The 15,475-nt window shown below is 39.3% G+C and overlaps 1 protein-coding gene across 1 annotated transcript in view; it reads left to right on the top strand.

The window, feature by feature from the left end:
• The first annotated feature begins 666 nt into the window (after positions 1-666).
• The window catches only part of KY (kyphoscoliosis peptidase), a 94,297-nt gene continuing 79,488 nt past the window's right edge, over positions 667-15,475 (top strand). Inside the window, exons 1-3 of the mRNA XM_074214823.1 lie at positions 667-979; positions 6,432-6,494; positions 13,371-13,433. Coding sequence (XP_074070924.1) covers positions 856-979; positions 6,432-6,494; positions 13,371-13,433 — 250 coding nt within the window. The 5' untranslated portion in view covers positions 667-855. The remainder of the gene's footprint in view (positions 980-6,431; positions 6,495-13,370; positions 13,434-15,475) is intronic.

The following is a 15,475-nucleotide window of genomic DNA, read 5'->3' as shown; positions in this document are numbered from 1 at the left end:
TAGGGAACTCTCTCAGGGCAACTTCTTTCTGAACTCCATAACATATAAATTTATATTATACTATATTTTATATACAAATATATAGGCAAATACATCCATATGAGATATGGATATCCATATATATGTATTCAAATACATACATAGATATGAAAGGGCTCTATATGCATGCATGTTTAGATTCATATATTATATATATATATATGGACCATATGCATGAATATTTGAGATACATATGAGGTGGACTGGGCTATATGAGAGTGTAAAGGGCAAAGAACTCCTATTTCCCGCAGCTATTCAGACTGGGGTTCTATTGCTCCTTATTTTCTGCCCTTTTTTAATTAAAAAAATGCTTTTGTCTCATTATGAGATTTCCACACGGATCTAGACTCTGCAGCAGGAGGGAGGAAAAATCCTCCTTTTCTCTGCAAAGAAAGAAGCTTCGAAGCTTCCACAGAGAACCCAGCCAAGGCGAAGCTAGTTCTGAGAAAAGTATTAATACAGAAGGCAAGTGGTCAAACATGAAAAGGGCAGGAAGGCAAAGAGAACATGAGGAAGGGGGTGGGGTGGGGGCAGGGGGGAGGCCCTTGTGAAACTAGAACTCTTCTTTCCAAGGGCTCTCCTTCCTCCTCCACCGTGGGTGATGGATCCGCGCCGGGATTTCCTTTCAGAGGTGACTTATAAGCGCTTCATTAGGGCAGCTCTCTCCCGGGCTCTAATGGCGTGTTTGGCAGAGTCAGCGAAATGCTGTTTGTGTGTCGGTTGTGAGTGAGGGGGAGCTGTCAGCCGCAGGGAGGACAGTCCGCAGGGTCACTCTCCGCGGGCAGCGCGGGCCAATGCGCACGGCCGACAGGTGCCATGGAGCTGAAGAAGGGCAACTGTGAGATCGCCATCGATATGCTCCTCATAGTGCACCCCGAGAAGAGACGGACCGTGCAGAGGGACAGACAGACGGAGCCTGCGGCCCCGCTGCAGTGCCGAGGTAACCACACACGGGCAAGCCAGCCCTGCTGCTCCCGGAGTCCGGAGAGGCCCGGGCAAGGGGCCGCTGTCCCCGGGGTGCCCGGGCCCGGGGTGCCGGCGGAGGTCCGAAGCCGGGTCCTCGCCCCGCTCCCCTCCAGAGGGTCCCGCCGCCTCCTAAAATTGTTTCCAAGTTTGCCCACCTGTGTCTGGAGAGATTTCTGCAAGCCCAGGCGCCCCTGGGATTGCGAATGTCCAGCCCGATGGGAAGTCAGTGGAGAAGAATCTTAGGCAGCCTCTCTCGCTAGGTTTGTAGGAACTTTGTCCAGGGAGCTACAGCCAGGGGAGGGTCTGATCAGGAGGGGGACTTGATGGCTTGGCGTCCCTGTTCATCACTTCTGTCAAACAAGAGCACCAATAAAGCCTCCCCCCACCCCCATGTAGTCCCTCTATCAGAACGAAGAGGCAGGTTGAAAAGATGCTGATGGTAAAGGCCGCCCTGGTTCCGCACACAGCTGGGCAAAGTTCATGAGAATCCAGAAATCAGCTTTGTGTAGCCCACATTGGACCCAGATTTTCACTTGAGGCAGAAATGTAGCTTCCAGGAATACAAGCTTGCCAGAGATTGACTTTGTGGCTTAAAGGGTTGACCCGTCTGGTGCCTCAGTTTCCCAGGACATGAAACTCTCTGAGAGTATGTTTTTGGAGGGAGAAAATGAAAAAAATGATAAATGGCTTTGATCTCTGGAAGGAAGGGGCTACATATTATAACAGGAGAGGAATAAATTCATAGAATGATAGAAAATTAAAGTTTGAAAGGAACTTGTGCTCATCTAGTTAAATCCTCTCATTGTACAGATGAAGAAACTGAGGCCCAGCAAAGAGAAATAGTCATAATTAGTCAATTGTCAAGCCAGGACTAAAACAGCGGATTACTGATTCCCAAAGATTTGGACTACTTAACAAGGCAATCTTAAAAAAAAAAAGACTAGGGATTATTTCTTTGGTTTTTGTAGTGAAGCTGGAATATTAACATATTATCAATGTTACATGTGTGTAGATATTCATTGGTGATGGTGAGTCTTCATATTTCCAGCCCTTAACATAGTCTATGGCACATAGTAAAAGCTTAATAATGCTTGTTGTTTATTTGAAATGATGGTGGTGATGATGACGAAAATAGCCCCTTTTTAAGCATTTGAGGGCCATTAGTTATCGATAGACTATCTCATCAAGAAGAGAAGCTACTTATCCACTGCATTAATGATAAGTGGCCACCTACCTGATTAAGCTTCCATTCTTTAAGAACAAGACCTAATGGAAGTTCTGTGAAGTGCATTGTGTAACTCCCTTTTTAGCCTCCTACACCAAAGCGGTTTATATTTTCTGCCGCCTCTGGCTCTGATTCTATCCCCAGAGCTCTTGAATCCATTTAATTTCCACCTCCTACCTACCCACCTGAAATGGTAGAGCTGAAGATGTCTTTGTCCCTGTCAATTATAGCTGGAGAGTCTCAGAAAGTCTCCTGGGAGCTCGCCTAGACACTGCACACAAGCAAGGAAAATAAATAGATTCAGGAGTTCTGGGAATACCGACAGGTGTCCTGGACTCAGAAGAGACATGGGGGCCAAAGGCAATTCTCTGGGATTCTCTAGGTGGGAGGGACAGCACTAAACTAATGAGAGAATTTGGAAGCTTTGGGTTAAAATAATTAGGCAATTAGCAGAGGTAATAGGATCCTGATTAAGAAATTAGATTTTGTCCATTCCGTCTCTCAATTCCTCTGTTATTGAGAGGTTCTATATAATCCCCTTCACTTCCTAAGAGGCCAAATCAAGATTTTGCTAGTTTTTGTTGAACTCTAATGTGTGTGTGTGTGTGTCTATATTTCTCTCTTGGGAGATCTGGTACTAATGAGAGTAGGTGAAAGAATAAAGAAAACACCGACTACCATCAGAATAGAAGTAACAGTAGTTTAAATGTACAATTGCCCCAAAATAGACCGAATAGATAAATCCACCCGTGTTTCTTCTAATATTATGATTCATGCACCTGAGAGAAATCCTGGCTGAGACTGAGGCCCAAGAATATTCTTTCTGCTTAAACTTTTAAAATTATTTCTTTTCTTCAAATGTTTTATTGGTGAATTCTAAAGTTATCTTGTTGACTGAAAAGAAAAATGAGAGTTAGTTTACATTGGAGTGCTCCTTTTGACCACTTCAGAAATAAGAAGTTACTGGCATTTCAAACACTTACTAAAATCTGTGTAAATAAGAGAATGAGAGAGGCCCATCCTTTAATCAAACAGGTAGGTCAACTCAGTCAAAATGAGCTGTAGTTCTATGGAAAAATGCCCAGATCCTCCATGGAGAGAAAGCATTGAACAAACCTAACATGCTAGGAGAAGGAATAAAGAAGCATAAATGAATATTGGAAGAACAGAAAGGAATAAAAATGCTTCCTATTTACCTTAGCTCTTTGGTAGAGAAAATGGCATCACTGAAATCTCCTTTTTGTTCTGCATCCTCTTTCCAGGGAGTCTGAATGAGGAAGTAGGACCTCTCAGATATGACTGGATTCCATAGCAGCAGAAAGGCATTTTCTTCATCCAAATGTCAGAGAATTGAGAGAAATTTGTTAATAATAGAACAGGGTTTTCAAAGGGCTAGGAAGAGATAAGTTTGATATAGGTAGTAGCAATGGAAGAGAATTTTTGCCTAAGTAGCCCAGGATATTCCATTTGATTGCATCTGACTCTCAGGTGTCCTGTGATGATGAGAAGGGCAAGAGGCTATTTTTTTTCAAATACCAGAATAAAGGGAGATCAGATCAGGTATCTGAATCAGTACATATCTAGTGAGTGAATCTTCAAAGTCATGAATAAACAGGAGCTAGTGGTAGCATAGTCTGAAGTTGTCCACCACCTGGAACATGTTCTTGGTTGGTATTGAGTCCTGGTGTCTGAGGTACTGATCCTGGGTAGGATACTACAGATGGGATGGAATCAACAGAAGGCACCTAAAAATCAGTAGAGAGCTGTCACTTCATCCATATAGGGAATTCCCAGATGAAGAAACTACCTCAACTAATTGTCTCCTCTGCAATGATAGTGATTTACTCAGGGTAAAACAACCAGTATATATAGTAGATGGGATGTTACTTTAAAGCTTTGTTTCCAGGTCAGCTCTCTATCCACTCTGTTAGGCTGTCATATATCTAATCTCCTAATTTGACAGAAAAGGAACACACCCTGTCCAGCTAGCCAGACAATCAATGGTTGGAGTACTGGGCTTGGATCAAGAGTGCCTGATTTCAAATATTTCCTTAGTCACTTGCTAATTGCATGACACAGCCTGCCTCAGTTTCCTCAACTGTAAAATGGGGGATGAAAATAATAGCACTTAAGCTCCCAGGGTTTTTGTGAGGATTGAATAAGGCAATAATTGTAAAATGTTTAGCCCAGTGAATGGAGTGGTAGTACTTATTAATGCTTGTTTCCTTTAATAGAAGAGAATCATAGACTCATAGGACTTCATTAGAATTAGAAAGGACTAAATGTCTCCAGGAAAAAAACTGGGAAAAACAACTGTTAGTCAAGTAAAGAAATCTTTCACAAAAGTGTTTCTTATTTGCAGTTCTGGTTCACAGGTCTTCCTTCAGAGACAACCAGCCCTATTTTGTAGGGAAGAGAAACCCAAGGGCTACAGGAAGCCTCCTGGCTTCACTTTACCCATTAATCATAGAACTGACTGTCCTCATCTGTCATGAAATTATTCATTGGTTAAGTGGAATACAGTACCCTGGATTGAAGGCTTTAACCATGTGACCAGAAAAATGTGGCCAGAAATGAATTAAAATGAAATTGAGAAATACTTAACAAAATAAAGTTATAAAATACAATAAAACATAGATAAGATTGCATTTTGAAACTAAGGCAATATACAGGATTTATGTTTAGATTAAATTCTCCATTTGAGTTTGACTCAACTGCCATAGATAAATGTTCAACTAGAAAACTACTGAAGGTAGTTTCAATAGAAAAACAGTGGGCAACACAAATTTACTAAGAGCCTACTTTGTGGTAGGCACTATATTTAGTACTGGGAATATTAAAGCAAGCAAACGATAGACAGTCCCTACCCTCAAGGAGGTGACATTCTAATGAGAAGTCAGCACATTAGAGGAAGGGGATTGGAGAAGTAGCAGTCAAGTCCTGAGAGAAATTCACCAATGGGAAAAGGGGTCTAGCATGGTGTGATATCTCTAGAGTCAGAAAACTTAGGTTCAGACCCCATCTCAAATTCTGTGAGACCTTGGAAAAATCATTTAACCTCCCTGGATCTGTTTCTTCATCTGTAAAATGCATGAGTAACATAAATGGCTTCTAAGGTTCCCTCTAAATCCAGATCTTTTATTTTTTGGATTGCCCCCCCATTCCTGGAATACTCTCCCTCCTCTCCTCTGACTCCTGATCTCTCTAACCACCACTGAAACCAACTAAAAATCCACCTTCTACAGGAAGCCTCCCTTAACTATTCTTAATTTCATTGCTTTGTATCATTTAATTATCTCTTGTTTATCCTGTATATATTTAATTGTTGTCTTTTTTGGTGTTGTTTAGTTTTTTCAACATTCAACTATTTGCAAATTCATAAGCTACACATTTCTCTACCTTCCCTCCCCCTGGTAAAAATTGTACATGAACATTTATGTTTAACATATTTACATATTAGTCATTTTGTTTAAGAGGAGTTAGGACTAAAGGAAAGGACGAAAACCATGAGATAGGAAGGAAAAACATGAGAAGTTTTAAAATTTCACCTTGTCTTAAACTCATTAGATTGTAAATTCCTTGAAGGTAGAGACTGTCTTTTGTTTCTTTTTCTATCACCAGTTTTTTTGCCCAGATCCTGACACATGGTATGCACTAAATAAATGTTTATTGTGTTTTGGGGGGTTGGTTTGTTTGTTCTTGTGGGGCAGTGCAGGCAAGTGGCTTGCCCAGGGTCACACAGCTAGTAAGTATGAAGTGACTAAGGTCAAATTTGAACTCAGATCCCCCTGACTCCAGGGTTAGTGCTTGATCCTTGGTGCCACCTAGCTGCCCCCCAATAAATGTTGATTGAATGAATGAATGAATGAATGAATGAAAAACCATTCATAAAATAGTGTGATGAGAAAATGCTAGAACCAAGTCAACATGCAAATCTACTATGACAATATATGAGGAAAATATACAAGTAATAAAGGTATTAGTTGACACAAAGCAATAGGGAGGAATACAACTAGCAAATATAATGTATATGTTAGAGATATCTGTGATTTTAAAGTTTTTATAAACTTAGTTGGAAATGTAAACAACTTGCATTTGTTATTGTTTTAAGTTTACAAAAAAATTTTATTCAGTTTTAAAAATCACTAAACTAAATGTCTAACTGCTCTGGCATGTCTCATGCCAACTCATTGTTTCATAGGCTTCCAGGGAATCGGAAATGGAAACCGAAGACGTCAGAAATTTGAAGGAAATGACCTTCGAGGTAACTGTCTGGGAGGAGGTCATGGGGGGTGATGGAATGTTAGAGCTGGAAGGAACCTGAGCAATAGATCAACTTAGTCTAATCCTCTATTTTATATATGAGGAAACTGAAACCCCAGTCTCATTCAGCTCTTTTATTTTCTTTCTTTCTTTTAAATCTCTGGGAATTCAATCTTTCTGAAAAGGAATGAGAGCAACTGAAGTTGGACCAGGCTTGCAGCCTGGTTCTGAAATATCTTTCAACCTCAAATGCTGTTCCTTCTGTGACACAAGGCCATGGTAACAGTGTTCCTCTTCAGCCTTTTCAGAGACTGGGCTAAATGATCTTGGAGGTCTTTTCAGCTCCTTGAAGATAAAGAAGGCAGGCCAATTGTATTGGACTTCAAGGAAGTTTTATGCCCTAAAATGGTCTCATCTATGAAATCTGATTATGTTTAGGTTTTAGACAAAATTATCTGCAGAGACAGGCCAAGAATTCTGTGATTCCGTAATGATCTAGGAACAAAGCACATGATAAAGTGTTAGTCTGAGAGAGATTCTGAAGCTTTCCGTTCCGTGATTCAGTCCTTGTAACCATTCAATCCAGATGCAACCCACTACTTCCTTCTATTACAATCCAAGAGTAATCTCTTTGAAGATGGGATCTATAAACCAAGTTGATTGAACCAGATCTTAGACTGCTTTGGTAACAGTTACTAACAACTCATTTGTGTAAATGAGACTCAGATTGTTTTTTGATTTAGGCCAATGTGCTGGTTTTGTTAGTGTAGTTGTTTGTTACAAGGGAAGGTCCGTATTGGGCTGGGGAGGTGGTAAAAAAGTAAGAAGTCATAGGAATGGGGAATAAAAAGAAGAAAAGAATAATAATAAAATATAAATTTATGTCTTATTAGGTATCAAGGAGGCATCATGCATAGAATAGTAAGCGACTTGAATAAAGAAGACCTGAATTTAAATCCTGCTTCAGATCCTTAATTAGCTGTCTGATCCTGGGGAAGTCCCCTCTTTTCTGCCATCACTTTTCCCATCTGTAAAAGATGGAGATAATAGCCCCTAAAACATTATATATACATATATTATTACAATATAACATATATTATATATATATAAATATATATATATATATATATATAAACCTTACAGGCTCATACAAATGTGAATTAATACTTTATGATGATAACAAATATCATTATGCAAAGTCCTGTGTCCTTTCAGAGACTTTTTTAATATTGCTATTGGAGGTTACAAACCATCCAACCAACACTCCAATTAAAGCACCCTTGAATCACAGAAATCTGGGAAATCAGATTAATCCAAAAAGAAGCTGTTCTGTGAGCAAGAAAAATAAGAACTAAGTTCCCACAGATCTGCTTGTGTATTGGGTTAGGATTTAGGAGCTAGATAAAAAGCTGTCCTCAAGACAACTCTATTTTTCAGTGGGATTGACCAAGAAGGGAGGGTGAAAAAAAGCACTGGAGTGAACACAATATTGGGAAGACAAGTCCTGCTGGAGTTAGCATGGGTTTAAGCCCTTCCTCCTACAAATCCTAGGCATGTGACCCAGGTCACCCAAGGTCTCACTGCCCCCAGTCAAATCTCTTAAGTCTAGACCCATTCATATTGGTGACTTTTTTCACTAGGAGCTCTCAAAGTTGATGAAATCAGAGGTCCAGATTCCTTGTCCACACTCCCCACAGCATCTCTTCCCACCCCCCTCCCACCCACCCCCCGAACCCAGAGTTAGAAAACTTAGGTTAGAATTCTGCTTTGCCTAAGCAAGCAACTGTACCCTCAGGTTCTAAATTTGCAAAAAGAACAGAATGGGCTAGATATTCTGTGAAGTTGCTTTGAGTTCCATTGATCTCTGCATTTCAGAATCCCATATTTTTAAACAAAGAACCAGGATATGAACCGCTTTTTCCTCTCTCCATCAGTAGCAGCCATTTCTGGGTGAGCCAAAGAGTCTTGTCCTTATCGGTACATCAATTTTTCTGTTATCACTCACAGAATATCTTTTTCAGACAGGTTCTAAAATGCTGTTGGCAGTGGACAGATTTACTGTCTTCTGCAGTGTCCTTAATCTTTTCCTTCTAACTGAAGTCCAACACAAAGATTCAAAAGTGGTTGAAAGCCAGTGCTAGCATTGGGCCAGCCCTGATAGAACATTTTTCAGTTTTTAAATGCCAATTCTTCTTTATCTAATGCCAAGATGTCCAGGGGAAAGACTACCAGATCTGGAGTCAGCTTCTTCATACCTGTGTGACCTTAGGCAAGTTACTTCTCTGGGCTTCAGTTTCCTCATCCAGAAAATGAAGAGGGTTGGTCTCCATGACCTTTAGATTCCTTCCAAATCTAAATCTATGAGCCTGTGCCTGAGTTCTCTCAGGTTAATCTGATGGCTTTCTAGCCAAGTCATGACTAGAAGCTAGGTGAAAACTGCTGACTTTTGCTATTACTCCATGTATGCCCTGGGGGAGAGGGTGAGCTGAAGAACTGGTAAGCTGGTCTCCTCTCTTGGTGTACATATTTAGAAATACAGACTTGTCTATCATTCCTTTCTACTTTCATTTATTTAACACTTAATTACTGAGTGCCTGTGATACACAGGCTACCATTTCTAGAATTAATTTTATTTTTTTAGAGACCTTTTAGATCTCATGGCTCAATTTTCTCCTATTGTATTCATATATGCATATATGTGTATGCATATATTATATATATAATATATTATCTTTTATAGTTTATCCTGTCCTCTTACATAGACAAGAAAAGCAAGGAAAAGAGAATTAAAGTGAGGTTTAGAAAGAAGCAAGAGTTCCATTTCTCTACTACTTTATAATCTTAACACTTTCTTTTTATTGACAATATGAGGCAGAGAATTCAGTTTTATGGATAAGAAAAGCCAAGACACAGAACAGCTGCGATCACCAATATAACATGCTTGATAAACAGCCAGTATGGGATTCTAATTCAGGTTTCTTGATTTTCCTGTGCTTATTTAACCAGATTCATTTTATGAAACTTCAAGCACACTCTCCAGGTGTTCTCAACCTTTTTGGTATCAGGACTCCACCCAAGACATTTTGTTTGTATGGTTATATCTATTAATGTTTACTGCACTGAAAATTAAAATGAATAAAATTTTAAAATATTTATTCTTTTAAAATAACAGTAATAAATTCATTACCTATTATAAATAGCATCTTATGAAAGATAATGTTTGCCCCAAGGAAAAAAAATGTAGTAAGAAGAATGACATTGTTTTGCATATTTTTTACAAATCTCTTTTATATATGGCTTAATATAAGACAGTTGGTTCTCACATCTTCTGCACTCAGCCTGTTATGATGTATTATTTTAGTTGAAGTATATGAAGAAAATCTGGCCAAAATTGGGGTTGGGGAAAGTAAGTCAACCATCATTATATATCTTTTTTTAAGCTAGGATTTTATTTAAAATTTCTGAAGTGATAATATGAATATTAGCCTACACTTACTATTCTTTGTTTTCTGGGCCTCTGGTTTAGGTTCTAGGACTGTATTCTTCTTATAAAAAGAGTTTGGCAAAACTCTTTTTTTCCAATGCTTTTAGAGCAATTAGTACAATATAGGTATTAATTTTTCTTTAAAAGTATAATGAATCCATCTGGAATAGGTTATTCTCCCACCCCTTCCCTCCTTGGTAGTTTCCAGCTACTTTAATTTTCTTTTCTAAAATTGTATTATTTAATATATTTGGTGTTCTTTTCGTCTAGGTCTCTTTATTTTTGTAGATAATTCTCTTATAATTTTTAAATTTTCAGTTTTGCTGACATATATTTGGATATGTGCTCTGGCCATTAAAAAAAGTCTCCTCTGCTTGTTATGATTTCACTTTGTAACCGATTTAATTTCTAAAGGCAGAGCAAATATACCAAATTGTTGAGAAACCCAGTCTGGCAACACTGTCATCCAACCGGCTGTGCTCAGGATGGAGCCGTGCCCGCTTTCCTGGCCGTGTGTTCCTCTGTGTTTCTATTCGCTGTTTCCTAGTCTCTTGGTGAACTCTACCTAGCAGCACTGTACAGCTCTGTTGTTACATATGGAAATCAACTGTACAGTCATGTCTATAAATATCAATTGCCTATTGGTGCCAGCCAATCCTCCTCCTCGAGGATTCCCTTCCCCAGGATCTAGTTTCCTCAACACCCCCCCACACACCCGCCTCCCCCCCAGCGAGACAGCCAGCTGTCCTATGTAGAAACACAACCTTCCTGTCTTCAGGCCTCAGGGTTTGAGGACCAGGGATTCCCACTGAGCACTGTTTTATTGGGTTGTTGGGAGACACAGGGACAATAGTCAGTTTTAAAGAGAAATGGGGGGAAGAGGTAGGTCTTGAGGGCCTCTGGAAGAAGGCTGCTGCATAATCACAGGAGGTTACTTTGAGGACAGTTACCTGCTCTGGGTTTGGCTTTGGTCTTATATTGAAGGGAAATAATGAAATGCTGCTAGAGGATGCTACATTTCTAGGTCTAAGGAACCAACCTGGTGTAGTAAAAAGAGAAGCAGAAATAATGACAAAATATGCGAAAATGAATGTTGCAAAAATGTAAAGAATAAGCTTGACTTCTAAGAAGAAAGATGGGTAGAAATTTCCCTTCCCTCCTTTGCAAAGGTAGAGAGAGATGGGGGAGAGGGGAGACAGGTGTCAATGAAGGGGAAATATTTCATTTATTATCAAAATTGTTCAGCATATTGATTGATTTTGCAGAATTTTTTCTCATCTTCCACTTTTTCTTTTTTTAAAAAAATTCTGTTTTTATAAAGGAATGAAAAGAATATAGAGAAAAATGTAAGCCAAAAAGAAAAAAAGTTTATTTAAAAAAAAAACAAAAGATTTGGAATTAGAAGACATAAATTTGAATATTAGCTCTGCTACTCGGAATCTGGGTGACCTTGAGCAATGGAAAAAAAAAGAAGAAAAAAAGCATGTATAAGTGGTTAATATGCACCAAACACTGAGATAACTGAAAATAAAAATGCAAAAGCAAGACAGTGTCTGCCTTCAAAGAGTTTACAAAAGGTGGTGGAGAGCCTCAGTAGGTCAATCATGGACAAACTAGTTCCAGGTTCAGTGTTTGTGTTCATTTGATTTTCAATGCAAAAGGTGGAAAAAAGAAATAGGTGGGGAAGGGAGAAGGAGCACTATCCCTATTGAGGGAAAAGTAGAAAATGTCCAGTGTAGGGAAGGGATGATATCAGGAAATTAAAAATGGAGCAGCTTAGTTCTTCACACATACAGTCTCTTTCTGAATCTCTGGGACTCAATTTCTATAAAATGAGCAAGTTAGACTAGTTAATCTCTAAGTTCCCTTATAGTTCTATATTCTTTGATGTCCTTAAACAAAGGAAAAAGAAGAAAGGATAAACATAGTCTTCCCTTTATGGTAAGGTCAGAAAGAAGAATTAGGGACCATACAGAAGATACTCAAATCAGTTCAGGGACAAAAAGAAATCAGAATTTAGGTAGAATAAGAAATACAACAAAAACTAAAAAGTAGCCTTGCAGTATTATTGTCTACAGCTTTAGTTGGACATTGGGAAAGTGATCAAATCTGTTTCTACATATTTTATATGAAGAAGCATCCTAATTTGTGTATGGGGGGGGAGGAATAGACAATGACCTTGGTGTCAAAAGATTTGCATGTGAATATGAATGACCCTCTTGACCTCTCTGTGCCTCCCTTTCCTCAAATGTAAAACTGATATGCTATTTCTTACACTACCTATCTCACAGGTTAATTGTGAAACACTTAATAGAGATGAGCACATGACATTATCTACATGATCCTACCATTTCCTGTTTTAAGAGGATCTTTGCCCACTATGATTTAAGGCAATAAGAATGCTATGGAAAAATAATACAGAGAGGTAGATGGTCAAAGGGGGAGAGTAGGAGGGAAGATGCTAATGGGATCACTGCCATAAAGCCAGTACCCTCTGCTGCCAAAACCTTGATTCCCCTCTTCCCCCAAAGCTCTTGTTCAGTTAGCAAAATCAGAATCCCATAGATGGAAAGAACTATTGAAATCTTCTAGTCCACCCTTGTCATTTTACAGATTTATTTTAGGAATTCCTTTCATTATGGGATGGGGGAGATGCCTGCTAAAGTCCCTCCCAACTCTGCCATTGAGTGATTCTGAAAATCTGGAGCCCAGGGAAGAGAAGTGACTTGCTCAAAAGTCATTCATGACAGGCCTCAATGGCAGTATTAATAGGATGGCAACTTCCCTTTTCTAGACCAGCTCCTTGGAGAGGGAGAGTTAAGGGGAGCTAGGGTAGCTCAGAATTGCTTCCAAAAAGTAGATAGGTAAATAGATAAAATCTGTAGTATGTCTGATTAGTTATGATTGATAAATTCCCCTAGGAGATGCTGCAATTTTTAATTCATTTTAAGGTTATACATTAAACTGCACACCTTTAAAAAAAGATACCTCAATGTTTGAATGCAATAGAATCAAAACTTGGGCATCAAGCATGGGGCAGGGGTGAGGTGGGGGCAGGGAATAGTTCTCCAGAGCAGTGATTTACAGGGACAAGGGCCTCCTTCACCAGCAGGCACAAAGGGCTACTTGACTCTGTGCCACTCCTTCTAAGCTTCGGATCAGCTCTCTGGTAATGAAGGAAACCCAATCTCTTTTGGGACACTGATGAAAGGTGCCCCCTGCTGAGTTGGTCCCTGATGTGGGAGGGAGAGGGAATGGAAAAGGGGAGATATTGGCAGCCTTTGGATAACCTGCCTCTCCTGGAGCCACACACGCATCTCTTAACTCTGCCTTAAGGGAAATTCCACCCCAGTCCCAGTGGTCACCACAGTATTTTCTCTCTTACTTAAATAGGAAACGTGGCCCAGACACAGCACCATCAGCAGACACAAGTCATCACGTCCTATGACAACGAAGGTATGTGATTAGCTGGTCCATGCTGTTTTCTCCTAGCTGTATCCTCCCTACCCAGGAACTAGAACATGCACAAGCTCCCTCACCCCAGAGGGGACCAGAGATCATTTAATTGAACAAAGACTCTGCTAAGCACTGGGGGGAAATACAAAAAAAGTGGTCCCTGCCCTAATGGAGTTTGTAGTCCACAGGGGGAGAAAATATAGATCATTTTAAAAGAATCAGTGATCTTGTCAGGGTGTGGAACCCTCTGCCAGTAGAGATCACAATCCTTCCGTTCATTGAGCATTGGTCCATGTGAAATGGTACAGATGCAAAGTCCACCTTGAAGCTAACCCAGTGATGGAACTCTCTGAAATAATTGCAGCTAGGCAACTTGGGCAGGCTTTCCAACAGTGGGCAGACTATCCATAGCTTGAGTGCTTACCCATCTTGCCTTCAGAGGTTTCTGGGGTTGTGTCATATGTGGAAAAAGTCATGAAGGCTTCCTTCAAGTAAAGAACTGTCAGGCACTGAACACAGTAATAGCATTTATAGAGGGTTTTTCAAGTTTGTGAAACATTGTACATCTGTAAAGTTGGGATAATAATAGTACCTACTTCTTGGGGCTATTGTGAAAATCAAACAAATTAATGGGTATATGTGTGTTTGGGTAAATACATATATATATATATATATATATATATATATATATATATATATGTATGTATATATATATATACACACATATATGTGTACATATACACATGTACACACACATAGACACTTGTGTGCATATCACACATACCTATGTATAGACCTGTACATGCATATACATGTGTGCATATATAAACATGATCATGCATATAATACATTTCTATGAACATGTGTTTGTATAATCACATGTGTATCCGCACATGCACATATTTACGATGTCTGTGTATATGACATAATATTGCACACATGCACATATGTGTGTGCCTGGATGCATGCAAGCAACCTTCACAAACCCTTGGGGACTAGGTGATAGTTACCCCTTTTTTACAGAGCTGAGAGAGGTTAAGGGTCATGCCAGTGGTCCCATACCAGGGAAACATGTAAGAAGGATTTGAACACTGGTTTTCCTTACTCTAGGTCCAGCACACTAGCCACTGTGCCACCTAGTGGCACCTAAGTGGTGAGCTCTAAAATGACACCATAAAAATTGGAATGGATTCCACTTTAATAGATAATAAAAGATTTGGTTTATGATTTTAATATTCAGGATTTGGCATGAAAAACATACCAGATTTTCAAGTGGGCAATATAGGATGATGTGATGAACTTGAGGAAGATCTGTATTCAAATAGGTCACTTCCTGGTTTTTTGACTCTGTACAAGTCTCTTAACCTCTCTTGGACTCATTTCTTCATCAGTAAAAATAAAGTATTGGTCTAGATGACCTCTAAGGCCCCTTCTGCTTAGTGTAAAAAAATCTATGATACTATAACTGAGGAATATGAGCAAAGGATTCATGGAGGAGATGACATTTAAAATGGGATTTAAATAACAGCTAAAACTCAATAGGAAGGAGAAAGACTACTCTAGGCATGGGAAACATGGAAACAGGAAAGTTCTGAGCTCGTTCAGAGATTATAGAATAGTTTAGTTTGGCTATAGTACATGATAGGTTGCAATATAAGAAAAGACTGGAAAAAATAGGATGGCTCTAGACTTTGGAGAGTATTGAAGGCCAGGCAAAAGACTGTTAAATGTCATTCAATAGACGATATGTCTTTGCTCACTATTTTTTCCATATTGAGATTTCAATACTGAGATTTTCCCCTCCCTCTGTCTGTTGAGTTTTCCTCCATCATTTAAAACTCAGTTTTTTTGAAGCAGAGGAGAGATATGACTGAGTTCAAATCCTGACTCTAAAATGTACTACCTTTGTAACCTCAAGTAAGTCACTGAATCTCCCTAATATTCAACTTTTTCATCTTCCCACACTAAATAATGATCTAATGTATATGGAAGACTTCAGTATAGGGTTGATATGAAAAATGGGTTATAAGAAAAATGACTTT

This window comes from Macrotis lagotis, chromosome 1, assembly GCF_037893015.1.
Source record: "Macrotis lagotis isolate mMagLag1 chromosome 1, bilby.v1.9.chrom.fasta, whole genome shotgun sequence".
Classification (NCBI taxonomy): Eukaryota; Metazoa; Chordata; class Mammalia; order Peramelemorphia; family Peramelidae; genus Macrotis; species Macrotis lagotis.
This window is presented reverse-complemented; position numbering and strand designations above follow the sequence as displayed.